Source organism: Emys orbicularis, chromosome 3, assembly GCF_028017835.1.
Source record: "Emys orbicularis isolate rEmyOrb1 chromosome 3, rEmyOrb1.hap1, whole genome shotgun sequence".
NCBI classification, from domain to species: domain Eukaryota; kingdom Metazoa; phylum Chordata; order Testudines; family Emydidae; genus Emys; species Emys orbicularis.
Window position 1 is genome coordinate 47,782,611 of NC_088685.1, and position 27,726 is coordinate 47,810,336.

The 27,726-nt window shown below is 40.8% G+C and overlaps 1 protein-coding gene across 4 annotated transcripts in view; it reads left to right on the plus strand.

Moving 5' to 3' along the window:
- The first annotated feature begins 8,681 nt into the window (after nucleotides 1-8,681).
- FBXO9 (F-box protein 9) overlaps nucleotides 8,682-27,726 on the plus strand; it is a 53,011-nt gene continuing 33,966 nt past the window's right edge. Inside the window, exons 1-4 of one of the 4 annotated variants that reach the window (XM_065400394.1) lie at nucleotides 8,682-8,757; nucleotides 16,850-16,927; nucleotides 19,439-19,588; nucleotides 22,256-22,313. In XM_065400394.1, the coding sequence (XP_065256466.1) occupies nucleotides 8,755-8,757; nucleotides 16,850-16,927; nucleotides 19,439-19,588; nucleotides 22,256-22,313 (289 nt within the window). In that variant the 5' untranslated portion in view covers nucleotides 8,682-8,754. Of the gene's footprint in view, nucleotides 8,758-16,849; nucleotides 16,928-19,369; nucleotides 19,589-22,255; nucleotides 22,314-27,726 lie in introns of those variants that run through there. The other 3 variants (XM_065400397.1, XM_065400396.1, XM_065400395.1) reach the window with 3 other exon arrangements.

Genomic DNA, 27,726 nt, shown 5'->3' on the forward strand with positions numbered 1-27,726 from the left:
AGTAGATCAGGTATCTCAATATCTAATTTAGACAACAAAGCAAGACTCCTTGTGTTTTTCCATCAATTAAAAGGTAATAAATAATAATGGCACAAGAAATGACTTTGTACAATTTTGAACTGAACATGTAAAAACTGGCAAATCTGGCAGACCTGTAGAAGTCTCAGCAAATACTTTCCTCATGAAAGGGGCACAATGCATTAGTCAGGGTCATAATGCATGATGCATTAGTCTACATAATGGAACAAATATTTACCAACAGACTTCAATTTAGCAGACAAACGTATAACAGGATATGGTAGTTGGAAGCCAAAGCTAGACAAATGCAAACCGGAAATAAGACATACATTTTTAACAGGGAGGGTAATTAACCACTAGAACAATTTTCCATGGGTTATGGTGGATTCTCCACCTCAGGAAAAAAAATTAAATCAAGGTTGGATGTTTTTCTAAAGGATGTGCTCTAGGAATTATTTTGGGGACCTTCTATGGCCTGTGTTATACAGGAGGTCAGACAGATGATCGCAATGATCCCTTCCGGCCTTGGAATCTATGAATCTAAGGCTAGGTTTATGTTACTGGTTCTACAGCAGCATAGCAGCCTGTGCCATTGCAGTGCTGTACCACAGATGCTTTCTACAGTAACAGAAGGGGTTTTTTCCACCTCTCTGAGCAGCAGTAGCTAGGTTGACAGAATAATCTACTCTGGGGGTTAGGTCAGCTTAACTATGGAGCTCAGGAGTGTTATTTCTTCACTCTCTGAGGGTTTGTCTCCACTTGCCGGTGGACTGATGCTGCAGCGATCAATCCACTGGGGGCCGATTTAGCGGGTCTAGTGAAGACCTGCTAAATCGACTGCCGATCACTCTCCCGTCGACTCCGGTACTCCACTGGAACGAGAAGCGGAAGGTAAGTCGACAGGAGAGTTTCTCCCATCGACCCAGCGTGGTGTAGACACTGCAATAAGTTGACCTAAAGTATGTTGACTCCGGCTACGTTATTCACATAGCTGGAGTTGTGTAACTTAGGCTGACTTAACCCCATAGTGTAGACCTGTCCTGAGCGACGTAGCTAGGTCAACCTAAATTTTAATTGTAGACCAGGCCTAAGAGCCTTGACACAGGGGAAGTGAATACTCCCAGAGAGGGAGGATCATTCAGCAGAACTGATGCTTCCTCTCCTTTGTGCTCCTGCCCCATCTCTTCCTGCAGAGAAGGAAAAGGCTTTTGGGGCCTAAATCACTATCTGCCTCCCTTTGCTTTTGTTAGGGCTATGGTGTGGTTGACAGCATCCCCATACACCTCTTGCAATAACTTTCAGTTACGTGCCTAATGAGCAAGATTAGTTACAAATTTCAAACTATTTGACTAGAAAATTAAGTGAAAAATACATGTTAAAAATCACACCGCTGTGCACGGAAGTTAATGAGGCTCCACATGACCACAGACGTCCACCCACAGGTTGCTCAATGCGGGATCAGAGCCTAGTTTTGGATTCCAGTTGGAGAGGTTTGGAACCTGAAGTTAACTGGAGTCCTAGGTTCTCTGAACCTTGGAAAAATCTGGCCGTAGGTGTTTCAAGTTCGCTAAACAGGAATTTAAGTACCAAAATTAATGGATACTTTTGAAACTTTTGGTCTAACTATTTGGACAGAGAGACACCCACACAGAGGCAATGGTCAAGTTGAAAAAAGATGCTGGTTTTGAGTTTTTAAAACTTGACCATACCTACATTACTAATACCAGGTAGGCCTTGTGAACATGAAAATATTGAACCCCATTTAATGAAGTCAATTTCTAAGCTGATTTATCTCAACCAGTACAGTTTTCTTGTTGAAGAGGCCTTAGGTTTTTAAACTTGTTCCAGTAATCCTATTTCCTATTCACCATTTATGCTCCATTTTCACTTTATGGTTCTCTCGGTTTTGATCATGGAGACAGCTTAGCCCCAAATCCTACAGGATGCTCCATGCAGATGGAGTCCTACTGACCTCAATGTGACTTGGCAGTAGTAGCACAAGCATCTGCCGGTGTAGAGCAGCCCTAGTCAGTTTCACTTTTGCTTATAATCTGATTTACTTTCTGGCTGTCATGCAGCAGGTAAAAACTACAGGAAGTTTTTCTGATGTTGAGAGCGGGGGTTTGGGGTTGGCTTGAAATTTAACAAAATAGTGGTTTTGTTATATTATTATTATTATTTATTTATTATTACAAGAGAGACTAGCGATTTTCAGTTTTGTAGAAATTTTTTTTAAGTCAAAATCTGTAAATTTTGGGCCTAAATCAAAAGGACAGAGTCCCTTAAAATAACAAACAAACTATTATTGCACATCACCCTGAAAACAAAGCGTTTATTATTATTTACAGGGCATTGTGAACTGAAATTCAGCCCAACATCTTTTTGTAAACTCAATAAAAATGATTCATTTTTGAGATTTTATTTGCTTAAATACTTATTCCCCTCTAGTGTTTGAAAGACAAACATTACAGCACTGAGAATCTGAAAGTGAAACTGACTATAAAACTAACTGAAACTGACTTTATTAATTTTTATTGTCAAAAGTTAAGAGAATGCAAAAAAAAAAAAAAAAAAAAACACACAACATAAACAGTGACAAGTCAATTTAAAAAATTCTTTCAATTGTGATCTAATTTGTTGTTAAGTAATCTCTGCAAAGAAATCTGTTGGTTTAGAATATATTGTTTTAAGTTAACACTGTTTAGCTCTGTATCCGTAAAGCATTTTGAAACATTATACAAACTAGCTTGAAAGAATCTTTTAAGAATGAAAAGCTCCCATTGACAATTTCATAAGTGTTTAAGTATGAGTCACATCCTCTAAACTCATCTATATGCCTTTTGGCTACCAACAGTAGATAAGCCACAATGCCAAAAACATCCAGCAACTGGTAGGCTCCTCACCCCTACCATCACCCCCACAAGAGGGACAAGGACTGATTCAGAGTGCCATCCTACAAACATGTATGCAGGTGAGTAATCCCACTGAAATCACTGACTTCAATGGCACTACTCGTGTAAATTTACTCACATGCACAAGTGTTTGGACGGTCAGGCTGTTAGAAAGAGTAGGGAAATTTTACAAACATGTATGATATTGAGCTGGATTCATGTGATGATGGTATGTATGGATGGATTTCTCTTTTCTGTTTAACAAAAATTACTTCTAAAAAAAAAAAAAAAGTCTAAAGCAAACAAGACAGTGCTAATGCCTATGACGGAGTTTCAATGTTATTATTATTTGTTTTTAAACCCTGCAAGGATGGAGGCAATAGCACAGTTTTTATGAAATTCTGGCTCTCTCTGTAAAGAAGTTTATCTGAAATCTGATAACTAGCAATAGAGCTAGCAGCATCCTAACTAATAGCACTTTCCGTGAACACGCATGACATTTATTAGTAAAAATAAAAACTAGTTTACCTTTGATGAATCCAGCCCATTGTATGGTAATCACTCGGTATTACGCAACTCTAGCAAAAGAATAATTAAACTCCATTATAAGAGTTTTCTGTACTGTTGTCTATACAGAGAACAAATTTAACATTTGCCTTATGATTTGTGTATGAACAGTCTTAAACTATCATTTTCAAAGCAAAAACAAAAGACGATTTGTATTAATTTAACTGGTCATATTTGTAGGCCACACGGTATGTTCCCCATAGAATAATTTTCATATACACTTACATAAATGAAGTCATACTAAATCAAAGCACCATCTGAAAATTACATGATAAATGGTTGCTACTAAACAAGAATTTAGTATCTTGAAGTCCCTCCCATGCAGGCCTAGTCAGAAAACTTTCATGTACAGCTCTATTTTAAATGTCACCAGAAAAGGCCTAAAATCATTGTGTGGGGGGTAGACAAATGATGTTAAAGAAACACAATGTAAACACCAATCCAAAGCAGCTGATATTCTCCTTTTAAACCCAGCTATTAGAATCAGGGCAAGATCCACACGACTGTGGTCAGAAAAACAGAGGATTAACCTGATTCTCGGGCGCCTCCAAATCTGTCATCATGTCTAGGGACATTTATGTTACAACCTACTAATAATACTGCTCTAAAAGACAATTTGTAATTGCTCGTAGAGCCCTTAAAAGGGATTTCCAGCAATTTGAAAGTAATAGAACAGCTGTTAAGAGGAGCAGTCAGACAGTTTGTACAACATGCTGTCTACATCTAGGAGAAAACTGCACTAGTAAATCACAACATACACAGTACAAACCCAGCTACAAGAAACCATGCGGCAAGTCCATCTGAGGGAAGCCAGGCTGATCTAGCTGCCAGAGGATCATTGCACTGAGGCCGAGAAGAAAAGAAAAGGAGTTTTCCGCTCACCAACCAGGAGAAAAACAAACAAAAGACAATGTGGCTACTAATCAGGGACAACCAGGAGCTTTCCCTGGTGAAAGCTACGCAGCAGCTCCCCTCTCTGGCCTTTCCTTTGCACAGTGCTCTCTCTCTCCACAGCCAAACAGCATGGGATTCATTTACTATATGGACAGGGTTAGGTTTTTTTCATTAAAAACAATCTCCACGTGAGAGAATCTAATAACTTTTTAAGACAAATGTAAGTATAAAAAAATAACAAGCTAATGCAAAAAATAAACCATTTTTTTTTGCTGATACAGACTAACACAAAAATAACAGGAGTACTTGTGGCACCTTAGAGACTAACAAATTTATTAGAGCATAAGCTTTCGTGGGCTACAACCCACTTCTTCGGATGCATAACACAGCTGCTACTCTGAAACCTGTAATTAATAAATTGTTACTGAGCTCATATTGAGCCAGTATCTGAGTGGGGCTTAGAACTCAGGAATGCCACCTGCTAGCCTTTCAATGTTACCTAACAATATATTCTGCAGTGGAATACGTACATTTTAAAAGCCTGACTTTATATAACTCAGTGACATGGAGCAATAGTTTGAGAAAGCCACTGTGAAATAACTATCTTAATTTGAAAGTGTGATAGAACTTCCAGAAATGTGGTTTAAAGATTTGAGAAGTTAGATTTTATCCCAGATACAGATTTCAATAGATCTTGACCTTTGCAGCATTTAACTTTATTTTTTAATTTAAAACAATAAATGAAGGGTCAAATTCTGCCTGCACATAAGCATACATAATACTTAGTGAAGCCTGTGACGGGTTAGATCACAGAAACCCCCTTGGGAGCTGCCATCCAATGTACCAAGACTACGTCTGCTCCTGTTTTCCCTGCCAGCTCAGGACTCCAGCACCCTGTCTTGCTGAGCGAGACACTCCAGTCTGGTTCCAACACAGACCCAGGGTCTGAATCACTTGTCCCAAAGCTGCAAGTTTACCTGAAAACAGCTCACAGAAGTGTGCTTGTCTTTGGCACTCAGATGCCCAACTCCCAATGGGGTCTAAACCCAGATAAATCCGTTTTACCCTGCATAAAGCTTATGCAGAGTAAACTCATAAATTGTTCGCCCTCTATAACACTGATAGAGAGATATGCACAGTTGTTTGCTCCCCCAGGTATTAATACATACTCTGAGTAAGTTACTAAATAAAAAGTGATTTTATTAAATACAGACAGTAGGATTTAAGTAGTTCCAAGTAGTAACAGACAGAACAAAGTAAGTCACCAAGCAAAATAAAATAAAATGCGCAAATCTATGCCTAATCAAACTGAATACAGATAATCTCACCCTCAGAGATGCTTCAGTAAGTTTTTCTCAGACTGGACACCTTCCAGGCCTGGGCACAATTCTTTCCCCTGGTACAGCTCTTGTTGCAGCTCAGGTGTTAACTAGGGGATTCTTCATGATGGCTCCTCTCCCTCTCTGTTCTCTTCCACCCCTTTATATATCTTTTGCATAAGGCGGGAACCCTTTGTCCCTCTGGGTTTCCACCCCCCCCTCACTGGAAAAGCACCAGGTTAAAGATGGATTCCAGTTCAGGTGACATGATCACATGTCACTGCAAGACTTCATTACTCACTTGCCAGCACACACATATACAGGGAGACTCACAGGTAAACAGCCATCTGCAGACAATGGGAGTCATCAAGATTCCAAACCATCATTAATGGCCCACACTTTACATAATTACAATAGGCCCTCAGAGTTACATTTTATATTTCTAGTTTTAGATACAAGAGTGGTACATTTCTACAAATAGGATGATCACACTCAGTAGATTATGAGTTTTGTAATGATACCTTACAAGAGACCTTTTGCACAAAGCATATCCCATTTGCATTATAGTCACTTATTATCAAATTTTTTATAAAACTATCCCAGTTACATTATATTCACTTATTATCATGTTTTTATAAAACCATGTAGACTGCACAATGTCACAAAGCCAATAGGAATAAAAAGCAACAGAGGGTCCTGTGGCACCTTTAAGACTAATAGAAGTATTGGAGCATAATACTTGCGTCTGATGAAGTGGGCATTCACCCACGAAAGCTTATGCTCCAATACTTCTGTTAGTCTTAAAGGTGCCACAGGACCCTCTGTTGCTTTTTACAGATTCAGACTAACACGGCTACCCCTCTGATACTTGACAACAATAGGAGTAGTGTATGCTTATTGAAGGGAAGAATCTGGCATTAAATCATTATTGTAATGTCTCACAACTATGTATATAAGTGTATGCTCCAGTTTTACAAAATTCTACTAGCCCATTCACTTGGGGTAATCTGTAAAAAGATTATGAGGATATAATTAATGTTTTCATATTTATTATTGAGAAGGACACAAGTATATTTTGTGTGGGGGATGATATATGTTCATGACAGTTCTGAAAAGCTGTCATCTGCTCCTCAGTTATCCAAAACTCTCAGCTGTCTAAAACAGGGTCATATCCCCTGAGGTCTATTTATACTTACTCTGAAAATTTCCACAGCTATTCGAAACCTCTGTTATCCAAATTTACTCATTTTGACATTTGGCTAATTGAGGCAGCACTACATTTATTATTTTTTAAATAAACAGGTGACCTGAAGAGTTTTGCTGAAAATTTTTTAAAGTTCTCAAGAGGGAAATTCCATATAAAGCTTGGCTATTACTAAACATACTTAGCACTAGAAAAAATTAGGCCCGGATTCTGCAATTTGTTCCACGTGGATACATCCTGGTGCCCATATGGAGCCCGAGAGAAGTCAGTGGGGCTGTGTGCGGTTATAGGGGTCATCCTGCATGAAAAATGTTACATGATCAGAGCCTTAGAAATAATCTTTAGGCTCTCAGTCATATTCCTACTGAGGACTTTGGAGTTTTGCTGTTGACTTAGAGGGAAGCAGGATAGGATTCTGAGTCAGATCTAAAGACAAGACTTCCTGTTTTGCCAGCCAGAGTAATGATATAATTAGGTCATTTGGGTTTCAAAGAATTTCCATTGTAATAAGCAAACTTTGCCGTAAGATGCATTGGTGCAACAAAGGGCAAAATTTAGTCCTAGAACCCTGGATCCTGTTTAAGTCAATGGGAGTTTTGCAATCAATTGCAATTGAAGGATGATCAGGTTCTAAATTCATATTTTCACTTGCTCATACCTTTTTATAACATTTTCCTTTAAAGTGGAAACTTCTCATTCTTATTCTCAGACCACAAGTGAAACGGGTTTGGGAAACGTGTGTGTGTGTGTAGTGTTTATGCTTGTGTGGTGAACGGATAGTCAATTCTACCTCCCTAAGATTCCCTATGCTACTTAAAGTGGAAGTCCACAAGTCTGCTTAGCCACGATCCTGCATCAGACTCGATCCTGCATCAGACTCGATTAGAAAACACAGACTCCTGCTTCTGTGCACAATTCAAGAGGAGTTCACATGATCCAGATGTCTGGGCTATCTTATACCAATTTAGGAGTGGGATCCTACACTGTTGAGTAGCATTGTCAGACAGGTGCCTATTTCATCCCAGAGATGGCTGCATGTCGGTGGTGGGTGAAGCGATTCATATACAATTATAAAGTTTGTTATATCCGTTGGATTCGACTGGTTGAAAATGGTGCTGTATTACTAGGCTATTATACGTTATTCTTTGGTCCACACTGAGTAATTCTACGTATGGTCTTCAACAATGCCTGGGCCTGATCTTTGGGCAGGCAGACAATGCACCAGGCTAGCCCTAGCAGAAACACACTGTCATTACAACGTGGATCAGCAAACAGCAGCCCCCGTCCTTAGCGCCCTACCTGCAGGGGTACGTACAACCCGCAGGAACTACAGGTCCCAGCAGCCACTGCTCCCATCTCTATTTGAATAGCCCATGGGAGACTACATTTCCTAGCAGTCTGTGCTTCCTTTCCATTTGATTGACCTGTTAAAAACAATTTAATTCCCATCATGCAATGCTTCTCCTCGAGCGGAGTGGCCCACGGAGACTACATTGCCCAGGAGGCAACGCTCCACCTTGATCCAAGCGGGGAACCAGGCAGAATGGTGTATTGCATGCTGGGACTTGCAGTCCTCACGGCCGACGCTCCGTAGTTAAGCGGCCCGTGCGTCGGGAGGGCGACGCTCTGTCCTTTCTCTCAGTGCTCGTGGGGGTCTGTCTGGGCCAGGGTCTCGGCTGCTCCCGGTCCTCCTGCCCCTCACTCTCCGGGAAGATGGCTGCCGTACGCAGGGCTCGCAGTTACTCCCGCTGCGTGGTGCGCTTCTCCGACCGAGAACTCTGCTAAGTCACCCTGTGGGGAGGAGACACGGACCGAGCACGGGGCAAGGACCCCCGGACAGCGCCGCCTGACCGACCGCAGCATGGTGAGCAGCGCCCGGCCCGGCCGTGCCTGCTCCCTGCGGCTGCTGCAGTGCGGGCCCTGGGGCTGGGGGCAGGGCGCGGGCCCGAGGCGGCGGCTGTCATTGGCTGCCGGAGGGGAGGGGGCGTCCCTGGCAACCGTCAACGGGGGGTGTGCGGGTGTTTACCGCTGGAAGCCCGGCCCTGCTCTCCGCTCCGCTGGGGACCTTCCCCGCGCCGGTGTGGGCGGGGCCCTGCCTTCTCCTGGGGCCGTAACCCCGTGTGTGTCTCGGGGGCTAGCGCTGCACTGACCTCGCCCCTCAGCTCCTGGCCCTTGTGGGGTGTGTCCTGGCGGACGAGCTGCCTGGGACCAGACGCACCTGGAGTGGGGAGATCCCAGTGCGAGGTACTGGAGGATGGTGGCGTCGTGGCACCACATGGTGCCCCAGGACAGCAGTGCGGCATCAGGCTGTTGCGCCTGCCACAAGGCAGCAGAGGAGGGGCCCTGCAAGCCCCGTTTGAAGCAGGCTAGCCCCTGTCCCCCCCACTCATTAGAATTATACGTGGATGTGTACATGACCATATCAATAAAACATTACAGAGACTTGGAAGGCTCAGGGCTGTTTTGAAGAGCCTAGTAGGCCAGGCTTCTCTGCTTGGTGGAGCTATTTGCTGCAGAGGTCAAGCCTGCTGTTGGCTCTGTGCAAAGCAGTGTTGTCCTGAGGGCTGCACCTCCCTGTGAATTTTTACAACATCAATCATCAGATTATCTAGACACACTCCTACTTTGTACTGATGGTAGCAATCAAAAGATCTCAAAACACTTTACCCCAGCAACTAAGCTTTTATATTTCTGCAGAACAGAGAAGATTATTTCCCTTTAAGTGGAAACAGATGGATAAGGTTTTATTGTCTTACACTGCTAAAAAGAACCCACTCACCTGGCTTTTAGTTCTGTGCTTTAACCTCATCTTTGGGTGACTACAGTCTACACGAACTTGTGCACATTTCCCATGTGCTTTTTAGCTGCGCACAGTATAGATGCCTTTTGCTGGACCTGATCTGAGGTCTAGGTGTTTTTGTCTGATATCCCAGGAGAGAAAATATTTGTGCATAACAGATCTTATCTGTAAGGAAATATCCTGTGAAAAGTCCTTAATCTTCCCAGAGCTCTTTTGAAGCAGACCCGAATTATAATGCTCATTAGATACATGGAGAAAGGTAAAAATATTAACCGGAGGAAATAATAGGGCAAGGTCAAAGTCAAAGACTTTCCTGGCTCTAAGTCTGTAACATTATAGGTGGAGGAAAAAATTTCTGCCTGTTCTGGTTTGAAGATTAATGATGTCATTTTTGCCTAAAGTCTGTGTAAACCCAAATATGGTATGTTAGCTATGGAAAGATGTGAAGGGTGACTTTGTTTTACATTAGTTGAGCACATTAACATTTACTGAGTCAGGGAGGCTCACTTTGCAGTGTTAATACTGGTTCTGTGAAGGTCTTTGTTCAGACCTTGGCTACAGTAAAACTTCAATGGAGTTTCCTCAGTAATTGATAGTCTGCTGTATTGTCTCAGAAATGCACTGTATAGTGCTGGTTTGCAGGACAGTGATAACCGAGCTCTGCAAATAACAGAGCTTTGAAACATGGCAAGTTCTTTGTAAACAAACGTGAATTAAACTGACCCAGCTGTTTTTAGATTTTGACCTGTACAGCCAGTAACAAATTGACTATGTTTCCCTTTGTGGCTGTTTTTCAGTGTTAAGGGAAATGGAAGATCAATGTAAACTCTGTATGGCTTAGTTATTAGTGCATGTTAAAGTGATTAAAGGTGAAAATACCTTTAAAGCAGCAGAGTGAAGTCTTTCACTGGCTTTACTTTCTTGTTTGGGTGGTGATGTAGTATAACTAAATATGTGATGCTGTGAAGTTAGTAGGGGAAAGGTTGCTTCTGTAGAGAAGCAGAGTAACTTCTCTTATTGGGTCAGTGTAAGTGTTAAGTGGCCTTTAAAAAACAGTATTTGAGTGAACTTCAGAAAAATACAGATCTTTACTCATTACACTATTAATTGAACTTTCAAATCAGGAGGAGAAACTTAAATTTACAGATTAGAAGTGAGTTGTGTTCGAGCTTTGTACTGAGTGCAGAGAAAAGGGAGACCAATGGAATTCAGAACTCACAGTTTATAACAGCAGCTTGAAGGCTCAGCAGTTCTGACAGTTGGTTTTGGGCAGGACCTTGAAGTTCAGAGTGGCAGTCTTGCTTGCTTGGATTGAAGATGAGCAATTAGTTATAGGACTCTCTCTTCTGTAAGGACTTCCTGAACAGCATTGAATTTCACTCTGGAAGGCTACTGGCCAGAGAAGGGATCGGCAACCTTTCAGAAGTGGTGTGCCGAGTCTTCATTTATTCACTCTAAATTAATTAATTTATTTATTTAAATAATTAATTAATGGAGATATCCTATCTCCTAGAACTGGAAGGGACCTTGAAGGTCATAGAGTCCAGCCCGCTGCCTTCACTAGCAGGACCAAGTACTGATTTTGCCCCAGCTCCCTAAGTGGTCCCCTCAAGGATTGAACTCACAACCCCGGGTTTAGCAGGTCAATGCTCAAACCACTGAGCTATCCCTCCCCCCTTTAAGGTTTTGCGTGACAGTAATACATTTTAATGTTTTTAGAAGGTCTCTTTCTATGTCTATAATATATAACTAAACTATTGTTGAATGTAAAGTAAATAAGGTTTTTAAAATGTTTAAGAAGCTTCATTTAAAATTAAATTAAAATGCAGAGTCCCCCGGACCGGTGGCCAGGACCCGGGCAGTGAGAGTGCCACTGAAAATCAGCTCGCGTGCTGCCTTTGGCACGCGTGCCATAGGTTGCCTACCCCTGGGCCAGAGTAAAGTCTTAGTGGCAAAGCGAGGAGTTGTGTTCTTGGCATAAAGGAGAGTGAAAGTATAGTTGGGTCAGACACAAGCTTGGAGGAAAAAATCATGATTCCACCAAAGACATCTTGTAGTAGGTTACTTAAAAACAGATTGGATCTAAAGTTGGGTATTTTGTTCCAGACAATTGTCATTTTTAAGATTTAAAAGTTCACCACTTTGTCTAGTTAAACAAGTAGTTACTTTAAGTTTTATTGGGATCATGCCCTCACTTCCTAGAAGATATCAGGGTTTGTTGGGTTTACAGAACATGATTAGATACTGAAATGCTACAGTGATGGGGGCACTGTAGTCCAGTACACAATGTCTACCAGGAAGTAAGGGCAGAGTCCCATTATAATCCAAATTGAAGAAGCAGTGTTGCCAGCAGAGTGAAACATGCATTCTAAGATGAATGTCTGGTTCAAACTAGGGTTTTATATTTTGACTGTTTTGGATAACCTGATGACTAGTACAGGAAGCAACATTAAGAAATTCAGAAGAAGTGCAGTTTTAAGCTCAGATCACAGACTGCAGAAACAGATGTAGTATTATCTACTCACTCTGCCATGCTGCAGGTTGTGCGGTCTGCTATGCAAATCCTGAAAGATATCAGCAATCCTGGGACAAATCATTCAAATATTGATAAAATCAATGCATATATGGATAACAAGCTAGCCCAGCTAACTTGTAGTAATTTGGGACAGAAGATACCCAAGTGGAACTCCAGAAAACAAAAAGGATCTTCTGGCTGTCATTTCATCTATTATGTAAAACAAATATAGTCTTGGCATACTTCATTTAAGTGGAGCACAGCAATGTGATGTAATTTACATATCATAGGACTTTCAGATGGAATAATCTGGTGATGCAAGTTCATGGAGACCTGAATTTTTGCATTTGTACTGTGAAGGAAATTAAATCTATACTGAAGAAGCCTACAGTATTTCCTTTAGGGCTGTCGATTAATTGCAGTTAACTCACACTATTAACTAAAAAAATAATCCCGATTTATCGCAGTTTTAATCAATTGAAATTTAAATATTTTTGGATGTTTTTCTACATTTTCAAATATATTGATTTCAGTTACAACAGAATAAAGTGTACCTTGTTCACTTTATATTGTTTTGATTACAAATATTTGCACTGTAAAAATGATAAACAAAAGATATAGTATTTTTCAATTCACCTCATACAAGTACTATAGTGCGATCTCTTTATCGTGAAAGTGCAACTTACAAATTTTTTTTTGTTACATAACTGCACTCAAAAACAAAACAATTTAAAACTTCAGAGCCTACAAGTCCACTCAGTCCTACTTCTTCTTCAGCCAATCGCCAAGAGAAACAAGTTTGTTTACAGCAACAAAGAGTCCTGTGGCACCTTATAGACTAACAGATGTATGCTTTTGTGGGTGAATACCCACTTCGTCAGACGCACATACGTCTGACGAAGTGGGTATTCACCCATGCAGGCTTATGCTCCAATACATCTGTTAGTCTATAAGGTGCCACAGGAGACTCTGTTTTTTACAGATCCAGACTAACACGGCTACCCCTCTGAAGTTTGTTTACATTTGCAGGAGATAATTCTGCCCACTTCTTATTTACAATGTCACCTGAAACAGAGAACAGGCATTCGCATGGAACTTTTATAGCCAGCGTTGCAAGGTATTTATGCGCCAGATATGCTAAAAATTCGTATGCCCCTTCACGCTTCGGCCATCATTCCATTAGCGATTGGCTGAACAAGAAGTAGGACTGAGTGCACTTGTAGGCTCTAAAGTCTTAAATTGTTTAGTTTTTAAATGCAGATTTTTTGTATCTAATTCTACATTTGTAAGTTCAACTTTCATGATAAAGAGAGAGCACTACAGTACTTATATTAAGTGAATTGAAAAATACTATTTTTTTACAGTGCAAATATTTGCAATCAAAAATATAAAGTGAGCACTGTACACTTTGTATTCTGTATTGTAATTGAAAATGTAGAAGACATGCAAAAATATTTAAATAAATGGTATTCTACTGTTTAATCACGAGATTAAACAGAGTAATCATGCAATTAATTTCCTTTAGAACTGCTGAGAATCCCATTATTAAGTACAAAAATGTAATGCTAGGTCTCTTTGGCATGACAGAGAATTCTAGCAACATCTAGGAGAGACCTACTGTGCAACTAAAAAATGCTGAATTCTACATCTCTCCCCCTCCCCCAAAATCAGTTTAAAACTCAAGCTAAAAGGTGAATTTGCATCCTATCAAACAGGCTTTTGCAGAACTATAAATTTAAACAGCTCTTGTAATCCCTCTAATCTTAAATCAGAGTGGAGTACAACTTCTGGGATACTTCACCTGCAACAGCAGCTTTTAGACAAGACCAAATCTGCTGCTTTCTCAGGCAGACTGATCACTGAGTGACAAGTCTGTTTGTGTGCTGTTGCTACATGATTTGTAGCAATTTGTCATATTGGTATTCAAACTTAAGCAAGACAGAAGTTTATTAGGATAGCTTGTTTACAACTTAAGTTCACTTTATAATGGGTTTTGATGCTTTGTTGAATGGGCAACTACTTAAAGCAGTTGTATATTTTTAGTCCTCTGTTCTAGAATTGGCTCTCTTTGGGAGTGGGGTCTGTTTAGCTTTGTTCAAGTTAACATGTATGCCAGTCCTGTTGAACTAGATTCATGCTCCTTAAATATAAAATTGTATAAAAGACTTTCATTTTAAAGTTATGGGCAGTTCCAGTTTATCTTTTTATCATCAGCAAAGGTTGTAAATCTATATTAAACATTATCTTCCAAGTTCTCAAGTTGTCCACACAAGTGAGGCTGTTATAGTTTCCATCTTATAACTCTAAGCAATAGTCTCCTCTTAATGTGCAGTATACAAAAAATATTCAAACTACAGTCTAAAAAAGATTAACGGCTATATTTAAAAAAAAACCAAAACACGTGTTTAACTCTAAGGGCATTTTAAAATGGCACTGTGTTCATGAAGCACAAGGTGCACTTCATGTTTCTTTTGGCTCTGTTTGTATGCTTTGATTTAATAAAGATCCATGCACTTAATTCAGTAATAGTGAATAGAATGTTTACAGAAAGCTTTACTACAAAGGTCTGCATGATGGCACAAACTTTCAGCCTAGAAAAAATAAGACTAGACTGAAAACTTTGTTTGCATAAGTTTATGTCTAGATCAGGGGGACACTACCATAACTCTTCCAAAATCCTAGATGAGCGTGTAAAAGACTGTAAAGTTTCTATTTTGATTAGCTATGTTTAAATACCCCACCCTCCGCAAATCAACTTACATGGTGAATATCTGGTTTTACCAGTACTTAAACAAAATTGACTCTTGAAAGGTTTGCAACCTTTTAAAATTATTCTTAGTATGGATACTCCTATCTGTTTCCAGTAAGAAGGTCAGCCAACAAGATCAGATGTGGCTCTTAAGATATATTTAAAGTTGAGACTTAGTTAATACATGACAGTTCCTCCTCTCTTGCAGTCGTAAGGGACTGAAAGAAATAAATAGTATTCCTTCTAAAATGCCATTATTGACAAAACAAATAGCCACTTCATCTCACGATGTTAGCTACAATATGAACAAGACGACAGCAGGCAGAGTAAACACTAACTTTTCAGTGTTCTGATTCCAGCAGGAGCTCTTTTCTTTCCCTGTCTAAATATTCCATCAAGTATCATAGTAACTTTGGGGCATTATCTTATCCTGTTGAATATTGTAGATCCAAACTATAGCTTCTGTCACTCAGATATTGAAACATCTTTAGTGTGTAACCCACATAGCTTAGCTATCAGCTTCATACAGTAGAACCTCAGAGTTACAAATTGACCAGTCAACCACCACCTCATCTGGAACTGGAAGTACACAATCAGGCAGCAGCAGAGATAAAACCAAACAAACAGGTGCAGTACTGTGTTAAATGTAAACTACTAAAAAATAAATGGAAAGCAGCATTTTTCTTCTGTATATTAAAGTTTCAAAGCTGTATTGAGTCAATGTTCAGTTGTAAACTTTTGAAAGACCTGTAACGTTTTGTTCAGAGTTACGAACAACCTCCATGTCCAAGATGTTCGTAACTCTGAGGTTCTACTGTAGTTATAGCATCACAATACCTCCAGCATTGCTGCTAGTACTATCTTAGAGTAAAACTAATTTAACCTGCTTAGTGACCACAGAAAATGTGACTGATATGTATCTTTGGGACTAGCAGAATTCCTTTAGTGAACATTTTGCTTGTTGCAATAAGTCTTAAAGTATGTTGCTGTTAGTGTGACCATATATTATATTGGAATATTTACTATAGTTTTGAAGTACATATTGGTGTCAGTGTTTTATAACTACATCGTGTTTGAAATCTGCTTAAGTTTTCAATCCAAGTTCTGAAGAATTCTACAAACTTTCTCAAACGTTAAAGGGCCAGATTTCAGTATAAGTAGGCCTAGTTCCATTGAGATCAGTAGAGCAACATCAGAGCTGTATTTGGTTCTAGCTTTTTCTGTTTGGGATGGTTGCTTCAAAGTGCAAACTGGTGCACTGTGGTGTTCATTTGCAGCCCAAACTGGAATAGCCCCAAGAGATATGTACTAGCTGCATTGATTAAGCTTCAGAGTTATTATTAATCACTTCACTGCTGAATGATGTAGCAGTTATATGCAGCAAAGACATTGTGGCTGAAAATCCCCTTTAATATAGAAACTGCTTCTGTAACACACCTTTCAGCAACAAAAGTTTAAATAAGAAGTGGCACCATTACATTGAACTCTTGATTTTACCTGGTAGAAGGCAGTACAAGGTGCAGTCAATTGTCTAAAATATGTTTTTATGAGTGAAATTTCAAAGTCCTCTTTTTATGGAGTTAGGTTCCCCTACAATGTTTTCAATCCAAACATTGCAGCAGTGCACTGCTGCATGTAAAATGGCAAATGACATCTAGCTAGACTCTGCATTACCCAGTTTAAGTGAAATGCAAAATGCTTATTTCATTATCAGTTTCAACAGGTAATGCCACTAAACTTAATTTAGCCAAATATTAAGTTGATGTCAACAGGGACATTATTTTGAGGGGGAACAGTTTTTTTTTTGTAATGAGTTAGTGCAGTTCGTACACATCAGAGTAATGTATGTACATATACAGACTGCATATTCATGTCTAACTGTTCTCTATTAGGCAGAAGCTGAAGAAGATTGTCACTCTGATCTGATAAGAGCTGATGACAATGAAAGGCCTGGTGAAGCAAATCTTCAGGTATGTCTAAAGTTATGTTCTTTTGAAATGAAGTTCAGTTGGCATTTTCTTCCGTAGTAGAAAGCTGATATGGTGCAGTTTAAGCCATCCCATAAGTAAAAGCACATTCTGCGATATGACACTTTTTCCTATGGTACTTGTTTCCACATATTAATACAAAAAAAACCTTGACATTAAGGTTAAAATATACTTTCAAATATACACTGAAGGCAAACTTCAATGAGGGAAGTATCATATGGTGACTTCACCTTTGTTTTATACCACATTACCCTCCCCATTTTAAAAAAAACAAAAACAAACAAATAAACCCCTACAAATTCAAGTTATAACCTTGATTCTATTTAGGGCTGTCAAGCTATTAAAAAAAAATTCATTGCGCTGTTAAACATTACCATATATTAATTTTTTTGATGTTTTCTACATTTTCAAATATATTGATTTCAATTACAACACAGAATACAAAATGTACAGTGCTCACTTTATATTCATTTTTGATTACAAGTATTCGCACTGTAAATAACAGAAGAAATTGTATTTTCAATTCACCTAATATAAATACTGTAGTGCAATCTCTATCATGAAAATGGAACTTGCAAATGTCGAATTATGTACAAAAAATAACTGCATTCAAAAATAAAAAATGTAAAACTTTAGAGCCTAGAAGTCCACTCAGTCCTACTTCAGCCAGTTGCTCAGACAAACAAGTTTGGTTACATTTGCAGGAGATAATGCTGCCTGCTTCTTGTTTAAAATGTCACCTGAAAGTGAGAACAGGCGTTCGCATAGGCGTCGCAAGAGATTTACTTGCCATATGCGCTAAAGATACACATGTCCCTTCATTCTTCAGCCACCATTCCAGAGGATATGCATCCATGCTGATGATGGGTTCTGCTCGATAATGATCCAAAGCAGAGTGGACCAATGCATGTTCATTTTCATCATCGGAGTCACATGCCACCAGCAGAAGGTTGATTTTCTTTTTTGGTGGTTCAGGTTCTGTAGTTTCCACATCTGAGTGCTGTACTTTTAAGACTTCTGAAAGTACGCTCCACACCTCATCCCTCTTAGATTTTGGAAGGCACTTCAGATTCTTAAACCTTGGGTCGAGTGCTGTAGCTTTTTTTAGAAATCTCAAATTGGTATCTTCTTTGCATTTTGTCAAATCTGCAATGACCGTGTTTGTAAATCAAACAGCATGTGCTGGGTCATCATCCGAGACTGCTATAACATGAAACATATAGCAGAATGCGGTTAAAACAGAGCAGGGGACATACAATTCTCCCCCAAGAAGTTCAGTCACAAACTTACTTAATGCACTTTTTTTTTTTTAAATGTGCATCAGTATGGAAGCATGTCCTCCGGAATGGTGGCTGAAGCATGAAGCGGCATACGAATGTTTAGCATATCTGGCACTTAAATACCTTGCTACGCCAGCTACAAAAAAGTGCCATATGAACTCCTGTTCTCACTTTCAGGTGATATTGTAAATAAGCAGGCAGTAGTATCTCCCGTAAATGTAAACAAACTTGGTTGTCTTCGTGATTGGCTAAACAAGAAGTAGGACTGAGTGGACTCTTAGGCTCTAAAGTTTTACATTGTTTTGTTTTTGAGTGCAGTTATGTAACCAAAACAAAACAAAACAAAAAAAGGGTCTACATGTGTAAGTTACACCTTCACGATAGAGATTGCACTACAGTACTTGTATGAGGTGAATTCAAAAATACTATTTATCATTTTTTACAGTGCAAATATTTGTAATCAAAACTATAAAGTGAGCATGTCACTTTGTATTCTGTGTTGTAATAGAAATCAATATATTTGAATGTAGAAAAACATCCAAAAATATTTAATTAATTTCAGTTGGTATTCTATTGTTTACCAGTGCGATTAATCACAATTAATTTTGAGTTAATCACATGGGTTAACTGCGATTAATCGACAGCCCTAATTGTAATCAAAGCTAGTTTACAATAATATATTCACAAGTGTAATAAACCAATTTTGCTATATAAAATTGAAATTAATTTAAAACATTGAGCTGACATTTTCTTAAATTATATATGAATGAGCAAGTAGACTTATTCTAACATATTCAGAAAGAAGACAGTGAGATTATTTCTATGAATTTAGGCCAGTATTAACTATATCATAATCACTTCTTGCAACAACCTAAATTTTCTTCTGCATACTGAATCATCCAAACAGAAGTAATTGCATTGTTGAAACTAAATTGTCCATAAACCATAGCATTTCCTTGTGTGATTTTTCTGGTAATTCCACTGTAAGTGAAGCTAGAGGAAATGCCAATTCTAATCTCAACCAGAGTTTGCTAAATAAAGTCCCTATATTTGCCCTTGTATAGCTAGTATTGTATGTGTAACGTATATTCAAAGTTCTTATTTGTAGATTGAACCTGTAGAGACTATGTAATCTCTTGTACAGGAGATGTACTGTCTGCCCAGAAGATGCTAAATCAGAGCCTATTAGGAGTTAATGTCTCTGCATTTTTAGGCAGAGCTCCAGATGTTTCGAGCTCAGTGGATTTTTGAACTTGCCCCAGGCATGAGTTCTGGTGGTTTGGAAACTGTGCCACGTGCAAGAGGCCCTGGAGTAAAAGCTATAGATACCAAAGGAAAGCAGGAGCTAGCAAAAGAGGAGAAGGTAGGAAAAAGATCACTTATTTTACTAATGGGCTGTCTTTGTTAGCATTCCATTAGCTTTTAACATTGAATGTTTAGTTTCTGGTTAAACCTGAAAAAGATCAGGCAGATAATTTCCTCTCTGTATGCTAGATTCACAAAGGGATGGTGTGGTGCCTAAGTTTTAGGAGACTAGAAATTTGGGATTCACAAACTCTGAGTTAGGTGCTCAAGCTCCCTATAGGGGAGTGCATAGGGGAGATAGGTAGCTAAGACTATGTAGAGTACAAGCACTTCATGTGTAGCCACTTGCTACAGCGAAAGGCAGGCTGCATCCACACTTGGAACTGTGGTGTGAGCTATATGCTTCAGTGAAGGACTGTGGCAGAGGGGAGCTGTTGGAGTCTTTTAGTGCAGTAGGGAAAGCCTCTGGCAGTGGGACACTACACTGCTAAAAATAGCATTGTAGATGTGGGAGGCACTACTCAGGTGTGTAGAGAGCTCTCATAGGTTACATACCTGGGGAGGGGATGGGGTTCAGGTGTGAAGGGCATTCTCCTCACATAAACTGTACTCAGTCTACAGTGCTATTTATACTCATGCTAGCTGGGTGTGTGGTGTCTGTACTCTGCGGTAAGTGTAGTTATATGCTAAGAATGGGATTTCCAAAAGTCAGCATATTGAGTGAGGCGCTGCCTTTGCTAACCATTGGGAGATGCCAAGGACAGGGTGTGTCCTAAGCCTCACTCCTTCCAAGGAGTTAGGGTCTTAAGTCTGGGCTGCAGGAATGTGCTGTTTCCTGCTTGGGATTCTCTGCTGTGAAGCCTCTCCTGCACATATAAATATAAAAGAGAGCGAATGAATGAGAGTGACTATACTTTGGTGGTTTGGGTTCTCACCTGGAAGGAGGGAGACCCAGGTTCCAGTACCTTTGCTCCAATGACTAGTTATACAAAGTGCAACAGCTTTATCAGGAGAGACTGAGGGCATTTTCTTCCTTCAGCCTGAGGGGAGAATTGAAACCAGGTCTCCCACATCCTGGGTGAGTGCTTTAACCACTAAAGCTATAAGGTGGGCACTATTGCTACCACCTCCTCTCTGGCCAGATTTTGAATGGGCCCAGGTCTGGTAGGTGAATTCCAAGTTCAGCCTACTGGATTGGGCCCTGCAGTTAAGAAAGGCAGAAGAACTCCTATCTTCCCCTGCTTTGTGGATTTTGCTGGGGTTTAGGTGTCCATATGCTTAGTGAGATAGCAGTATGCGTGCACAGAGGCAGAAACGGAGGCGCCCAGAGGACTTTTACTACCAAAATGTAGGGCCAGTTTAGTCACTTACAGGGTTAGGTGGTAGCTGAGCAGGGGTTTTGTGAATGCCAGTGGTGCCAAACTGTTGAAGTTGGGCACATAAGTCCCTTTGTGAATCTAGCCCTGTGTTCCTTACCTTTTGCCACCTTCCCTCAAAATCCTATCCCCTTTTCCTCCTCCTTCTCATGCGTGGCTTTGCCTCCTTCACCAAATATATGTATTGTGAAGTGATAGTGGCCTACCTCCTTTAACAGTGGGTGTTATATAGGTGTGTTCCAGTTGAATGAAGTCAGAGGTAAAATTACATGAAGTTTGTCAATCATATCTTCTTGTAATGGATATGTACAAACACTAAGAAAGCTAAAGAGCTTCTGAACTAGGTCTATCACTAATGTGTTCTGGTTAAGTTCAGCTGGCATTTTCTCTCCCAGTTAAAGAAAAGGAAATAAGAGCCCTCCTGCCTTCCTTCCCCTGTCTCTCCTGACTTCTTGCACACATTTCCATTTTTGCTCTGGCTATTCACCTGCATTTGTGAAAGTTCTTTCCAAGCATAGTGTAGCAGTATGGCCCCCACAATACTCTTGACTTTTTGGATCACTTAGTACTCTTTTGCAGGTCCCACTGTTCTTTATTGTTGCAGACTGGATTTGCAATTGATGTGCTTTTGCTCCTGTAGGTCAAGTCTGTGGATTTGACTCTAATATCAGCCAGATGCTTTCTGTCTCACTTCCTGAGCATTGCTTTCACAAGTGCTTTGCACGACACTTCCAGAATTGGCCTGGATTTTTTTTTTTTTTTTTTTTTTTTTTTTAAACAAAACCGAGTTAGAGCCAAAGTGTCTCTAGGCAAAAGTGTGATACTTTAAGTAAGTTGAAGATCTTCACTCCCGTGCCAATTTTGGTGACATGAACAAATTATCAATCCTTCTTTGCAAAGCAATAAAACTTTAGAAAGCTTGTTCATTCCTGAGATAAGCTACCATTCAAGTGGTAAGTTAAATATGGCACAGTTAGACTCCTTTTAAAACAAGGAGGAATTATTAGTTTAAACCTATTTTCATAGGTTTCTAATGTGAGTGCTATATCAACCATGGCTATAGTGGTGCTAGAAGTTATGCAATTCCTTATTTATAAGGGCTTAATGCCCTGATTTAATTAAAACTGGTGTAAGCAAGATTTAGGATCAGGCTCTGCGTTGGCTCAGAAATTCAGTTATTGTTAGTAGAACCTGAACGTCACCTCCATGTTATTATATGCAATTGTGCTTTTACTGTTCTCCTTACCACCTCATAGTATAGAGTTGTCAACTTGGATGAAAATTCTGGTAATTGGATTTACTTGGGTGCTTGTAACAATTTTTTTAAATGTTCTGTGTAATTTGTACAGGCAAGAGAATTGTTCCTGAAGGCTGTGGAACAAGAACAAAATGGGGCTCTTTATGAAGGTAACATGCAATTCTAAGATTACAAATCTAGTGCCTAGAAAAGTACTATATGGTTGATCAGGAGCCACTTTTTATTAGTTGCTACTGAAATAGTGAGAGCTGTGCACTCCTAATTAATAGCTGGAGAATTATAAGTAGCAATTTGAGAACTGGATTCCTTGGGTCACTCAAGCACTCCTAAGACTAAACTAACCTAAGAAAGAACAGACAGTTATGCTAAAGAAGCTCGTTATTATAGTTAAGATTAAGCAAAATTATGAATCCAAGGCAGACTAAAAACACTAAGTCTCTCCCTGTCTTTTGGCAAGGAAATGTTTTCCCTCTTAAGCAGTATCTACACAAGTTTCAGTAGACTGAAATTTGTCTGGAGCAATTTTTCCAGGGCCCTGGACAGCTTCTTTAATAGGAAAGCTCATATCTTAATTATTTTCTTTGCTGTGCAGTTACACCTTCAGTTTAACTAAACTAGCTTCTGTATTTTTAAAACAAACTGATGTCACATTTAACATGTTCACAGCTTTCTAGTAGATGCCTTCTTAGAAGTGTTAAATGGTTGACACTTAAATCTGGTAATCTTTAATTTGTCAGGTTTGCCCCCAAAACTGAAAATTCCCATGTAATGAAAGATTAAAGGCCACCTTTAGACAGCCTTCCTTCCTGTTCCTGCCCCTATTGGCACAGTTCTGGAAATGGAGGTTCAGAATAGTTGGAGGGAAAAAGAGCTGTACCTAAGCCCCAATTAAACAAGGTACTTAATCATGTGCCTATCTTTAAACACATGGATAATCCCACTGTAATCAGTGGAACTACTCATACCTAAAGGTAAGCACCTGATTAAGTACCTTGCTCAACTAGGGTGTCAGAACTTGTGTCAGGGATCCCTACATTATGGGTCACCACTTCTGAGATCATGCAGTGGCTTGGGGCAAAGGGACCTCAGAGGTGGCAAGATACTAAATACCTTTTTTGCAAAGTGTTACTTAGCTTAAAGGATAAACCCTGAGGGCTTGAACACATGAGCACTTATTTTGGTATAACTTAAGTTGCTCAGGGGAGTGGAAAAGCCACCACTCCGAGCAACGTAAGTTACGTAGACTTAATCACCAGTGTGGACAGCGCTTCTCCTGCTGACATAGCTATTGCTGCTTGGGTAGGTGGAGTAATGATGAGGAGGAGAGAGTTTTCTCCCGTTGGCATAAGGCGTCTGCACTAGCAGCACTACAGCTACATCAGTACAACTGCGCTGCAGTAGCGATTCTAGTGTAGACTAGCCCTTAGTGATGTCCTTTAAGGCCACAATATTACTATAATCTGAGAACGCCAATTAGCAATTTAGTCTAGTGCAGGATGAGTGAGTAGGAGACTGCTCAAGCCTCTGTTCCCAACAGTATTATAACCTATACTTTGTGTGCCTGAATTTACTCCTTAAACACAAAACAAACAAAAACAGTACAGGTCCTATTAAACTTCTTGCATTCTGCATTGTGGGGAGGGATAGCTCAGTGGTTTGAGCAGTGGCCTGCTAAACCCAGGGTTGTGAGTTCAATCCTTGAGGGGGCCACTTAAGGATCTGGGGGAAAATCAGTACTTGGTCCTGCTAGTGAAGGCAGGGGGCTGGACTCTATGACCTTCGAGGTTCCTTCCAGTTCTAGGAGATAGGATATCTCCATATATTATATTATTATTAATTATTATTATTATGCAAGCTGTGCATGCAGACAGCCTGTTAGCTGTAATTGCTGAGACCCAAGGACACTGAACCTCACTTTACTGTTGCATCTGTATTTAATCTGTATAGGTAAATTCTGGCTAACAAGCAAATTAAAGATAGTTTCATGAAGGACAGTGAATTATTCTAATCATAGAACTGGAAGGGATCTTGAGAGGTCATCTAGTCTAGTTCCCTGCACTCCTGGCAGGACTAAGTATTATCTAGACCATTCCTGACAAGTGTTTGTCTAACCTGCTCTTAAATATCTCCAATGATGGAGACTCCACAACCTCCTTAGGCAGTTTATTCCAGTGCTTAACCACCCTGCCAGTTAGGAAGTTTTTCCTAATGTCCAACCTAAATCTCTCTGGCTGCAATTTAAGCCCATTGCTTCTTGTCTTAATGATTGCTAAGAAGAGCGCAGGGGGAAAAAAGAAAAAACAAACAAAAAAAACCTGCTTTATGTTGACCCAGCAACTTTAAAGTCTTCATACTTTGAGACAGAACTTCAGAACACAAAGTACACTAATTCATAATTACAGCACACTGTCCTGAAGTTGTCTCAGAACATGAAGCCTTCAAAATTGTTACAGCATTTAAAAGTCCAATAACTCACTGAAAGATAAACTTGAGGCCTTGACAGAAGTCAGCAAGTGTTGATTTAAACTAAGTGTCACACACATCCCTTTGGCATGAGGCACATATTGCAGAAAGTTACATTTTCCTGTGCAACAAACATGGCGTCATAAGCTATAGCACCTACAGTGACTACCACATTGAAAAGTGTATGTTATTAATATATTGCACTGTATTGGTGATGTGGCTGCCTAAATCTGAGCAATTGCTTTCAAAGCTTAGGAAAATTGACTAAAGAATTCAGTTTGAAGATTTAATCACTGTCTGGTGCTGCACAGCTTTCAGTCTTTGCAGTACTGGTACATTTGACTGTTTTGTTGGAGACTTCCTCTCTTGAAAAGCTGTACCAAGAAGTAGTTGAAGCTTTCCACCACATTCAAGGAGAATGGTTTATTGTAAACTTTACAGCTGCTGTCATGGCAATGACAGGTGAGAACAGCAGTCTGATCAGAGAGCTCCAACTCATCACAACTAATGCCAGGATGTCACCTTCTACACTGAACTACACCTTCTACACTGTTGCTACTAGTAGCACCTGTAAAGCAGTACCTGGACCTTCAGGAAGCTGTTGCAAATAGTGAATTTAGTTAAAAGCTGTCCAGTAAATTGACTTTTTGCATTGTTCTGACGACAGGTTCCTTTTACTGGTAACTTTCTCATTTAAGTGAGGCGACTCATGAGGTAGAGTTTAGGTTTTCCTGTATAATAAAACACATGCTCCATCTTTGCTACTGCCCCCCTCCCCCAAAAAGAAACAACTTTCATTATGTTGTTTGGCTACTTAGACTGAGCATTTTGGGGCAGGCATTATCTTTAATCTCAATTATCAGTAATTGTTTTTGCCGATACCAGAGATGACGTTATTGAAGGTGACAATTTAAACATCTTTGGTAACCTAAACGAGCTGGACTCTTCTCTGGGAGCAGAATAGGAGTGTTCTCTCCCTGCATGAGAAGGTAGAAGTATTCACTAACATTTGTAAATTGGCCTTCTGGACACAAAGAAGAAACTTGTGAACCTGAAATTTGAAGCCTGGTTTCAAACTTTGAAGGAACCGAGGAGTTGGTCAGGAACTATCAAATTCAGTCAGAATCTGAGTGAACCTCAGGCCCAGCAGTGGCACTACTAGCCTGGTACCCAAAGGATAAAGAGGTGGACCATCAACCCCTTTATTCAGAAGACAGTTTTATCAATGTTGAATGTGCCATTGCAGGATAGACTGACAGACCTGAGACTGGTTCCTGCACCTAATTGAAGAGGAATTTCGCACATTGACAGATTATCTGCTTTAGCTGCAGAAACCTTGAAAACTTTCCATCTTGTAACTCTAAGCGAGGTTTCTCTGTGGTGATCAAAAATAGTTGCTATCACCTGTGGATAGATAACTCGGTTCAACCTCATGTGGAATCTCCCCTCAGAAAGACAAGCTCATGAGTTCTTAAAAGGGAGAGTATAAGTTTACTCTTCAGAACTTGAGAATTAGTAGTTGCAGTTGATTATTGTAACAATTTCTTCTGCATATAACAAGATGTGGGAGAATGGGAATAGTGAAACAATTTAACATGGAGGATGGTGCCTAGTGTTGAAAGTTCTGAGAACCCTGCATTAGAGAATTTACACTAGTGTAGGTGACTCAAGATAACTGCAGGGGGCTAGATTGCTCAGAAGCTTAGTAATAAGAATTAGAGCCATTCATAGAGTCAGTAACCAGGGCCGGCTCCAGGCACCAGGCACCCAAGCACGTGCTTGGGGCGGCACCTGGTAAGGGGCGGCGGGAGGAGCGTGGCTCGGCATTCCAGGGGGGGGGGCGCTCCGGCGGCGCTCGGCGGGGGGGGCAGCGCTCGGCAGGGGCGGGCTTCGGGAGGGGTGGGCTCCAGCGGCGCAGCGCTCGGCGGGGGGGGCAGCGCGGGGCTCGCGCTGGGGGGGGGGTTCCGGCGGCGGCGCTCGGCACGGGGGGGGGGCGGGCTCCGGCGCGCGGCAGTCGGCGGGGGCGGGCGCGGCGCTAGAAGGGGGGGTTCCGGCGGCGCTCGGCAGTGGGCGGGCTCCAGCGGCGCTCGGCGGGGGGGGGCGGCTCGGCGCTCGGCTGGGGGGGGTTCCGGCGGCGCTCGGCACGGGGGGGTGGGCTCCGGCGCTCGGCGGGGGTGGGCGGCTCGGCGCAGGGGGGGTGGGCTCCGGCGCGCGGCGGGGGGGGTGTTCCGGCGGCACTCGGCGCAGGGGGGGGTGGGCTCTGGCGTGTGGCGGCAGCGCTCTGGGGGGGGGGGGGTTCTGGCGGCGCTCGGGGGGGCGGCGCAGCCGCTCGGCTGGGGGGGGCTCGGGGGCGGCGCTTTTTTTTGCTGCTTGGGGTAGCAAAAAAGCTAGAGCCAGCCCTGTCAGTAACATCTTTTAAATATCATCTGGTAACACAGTAAGACCACTAAACAGCTGCCAAATATCCAGGTAACATCTATCACAGATGAACTTTAACTTTCTGTAAGTGGGAGACTCTTTGCAAGTTAAGTTTTGCACATTAAAACCTATCAACCATGGTTTTAATTTGCTAAAGTGTACTCTGTTTTGACAATTGTAATTGATTTTTGATTAGGCACTGTAGAATATTTTACCAGATGCTTAGAAAAGATACTTCACTACAGCATGCTAAAACCTTAACTAACTAGTTTTGGTACTGATTAAGTACATAGATTACCCAGGTTGTACTATACCTGACAGTTCTAGCTATACAAAAAGATCAAGATTGAACTAGAGTGGATCACTTAGAACAGCAGACAATCACCAGTCAATGGAAGACTTGCAGGTAGTCTGGCTGGCGTTAGTTCACGTTGTAGTGTTTTTCCCCCCCCCCCCCCACTATATTACTTTTCCCATTAAGCAACTGTTGCGTGGCTGCCCAAACATGTTATGATTGATGATAGCACAGACCTCTTCTCCCATTATGACTAGGAGAAGTATCCCTGAGACACACCAAGTGACCCATGCCATGTTAAAGGTTTCAGAATCCCTGCTCTAGGAATCTAGGTAAAGGGTGCACTATACTGGCAGACAAACCTGCGACAGTGCTACATTTGCTGT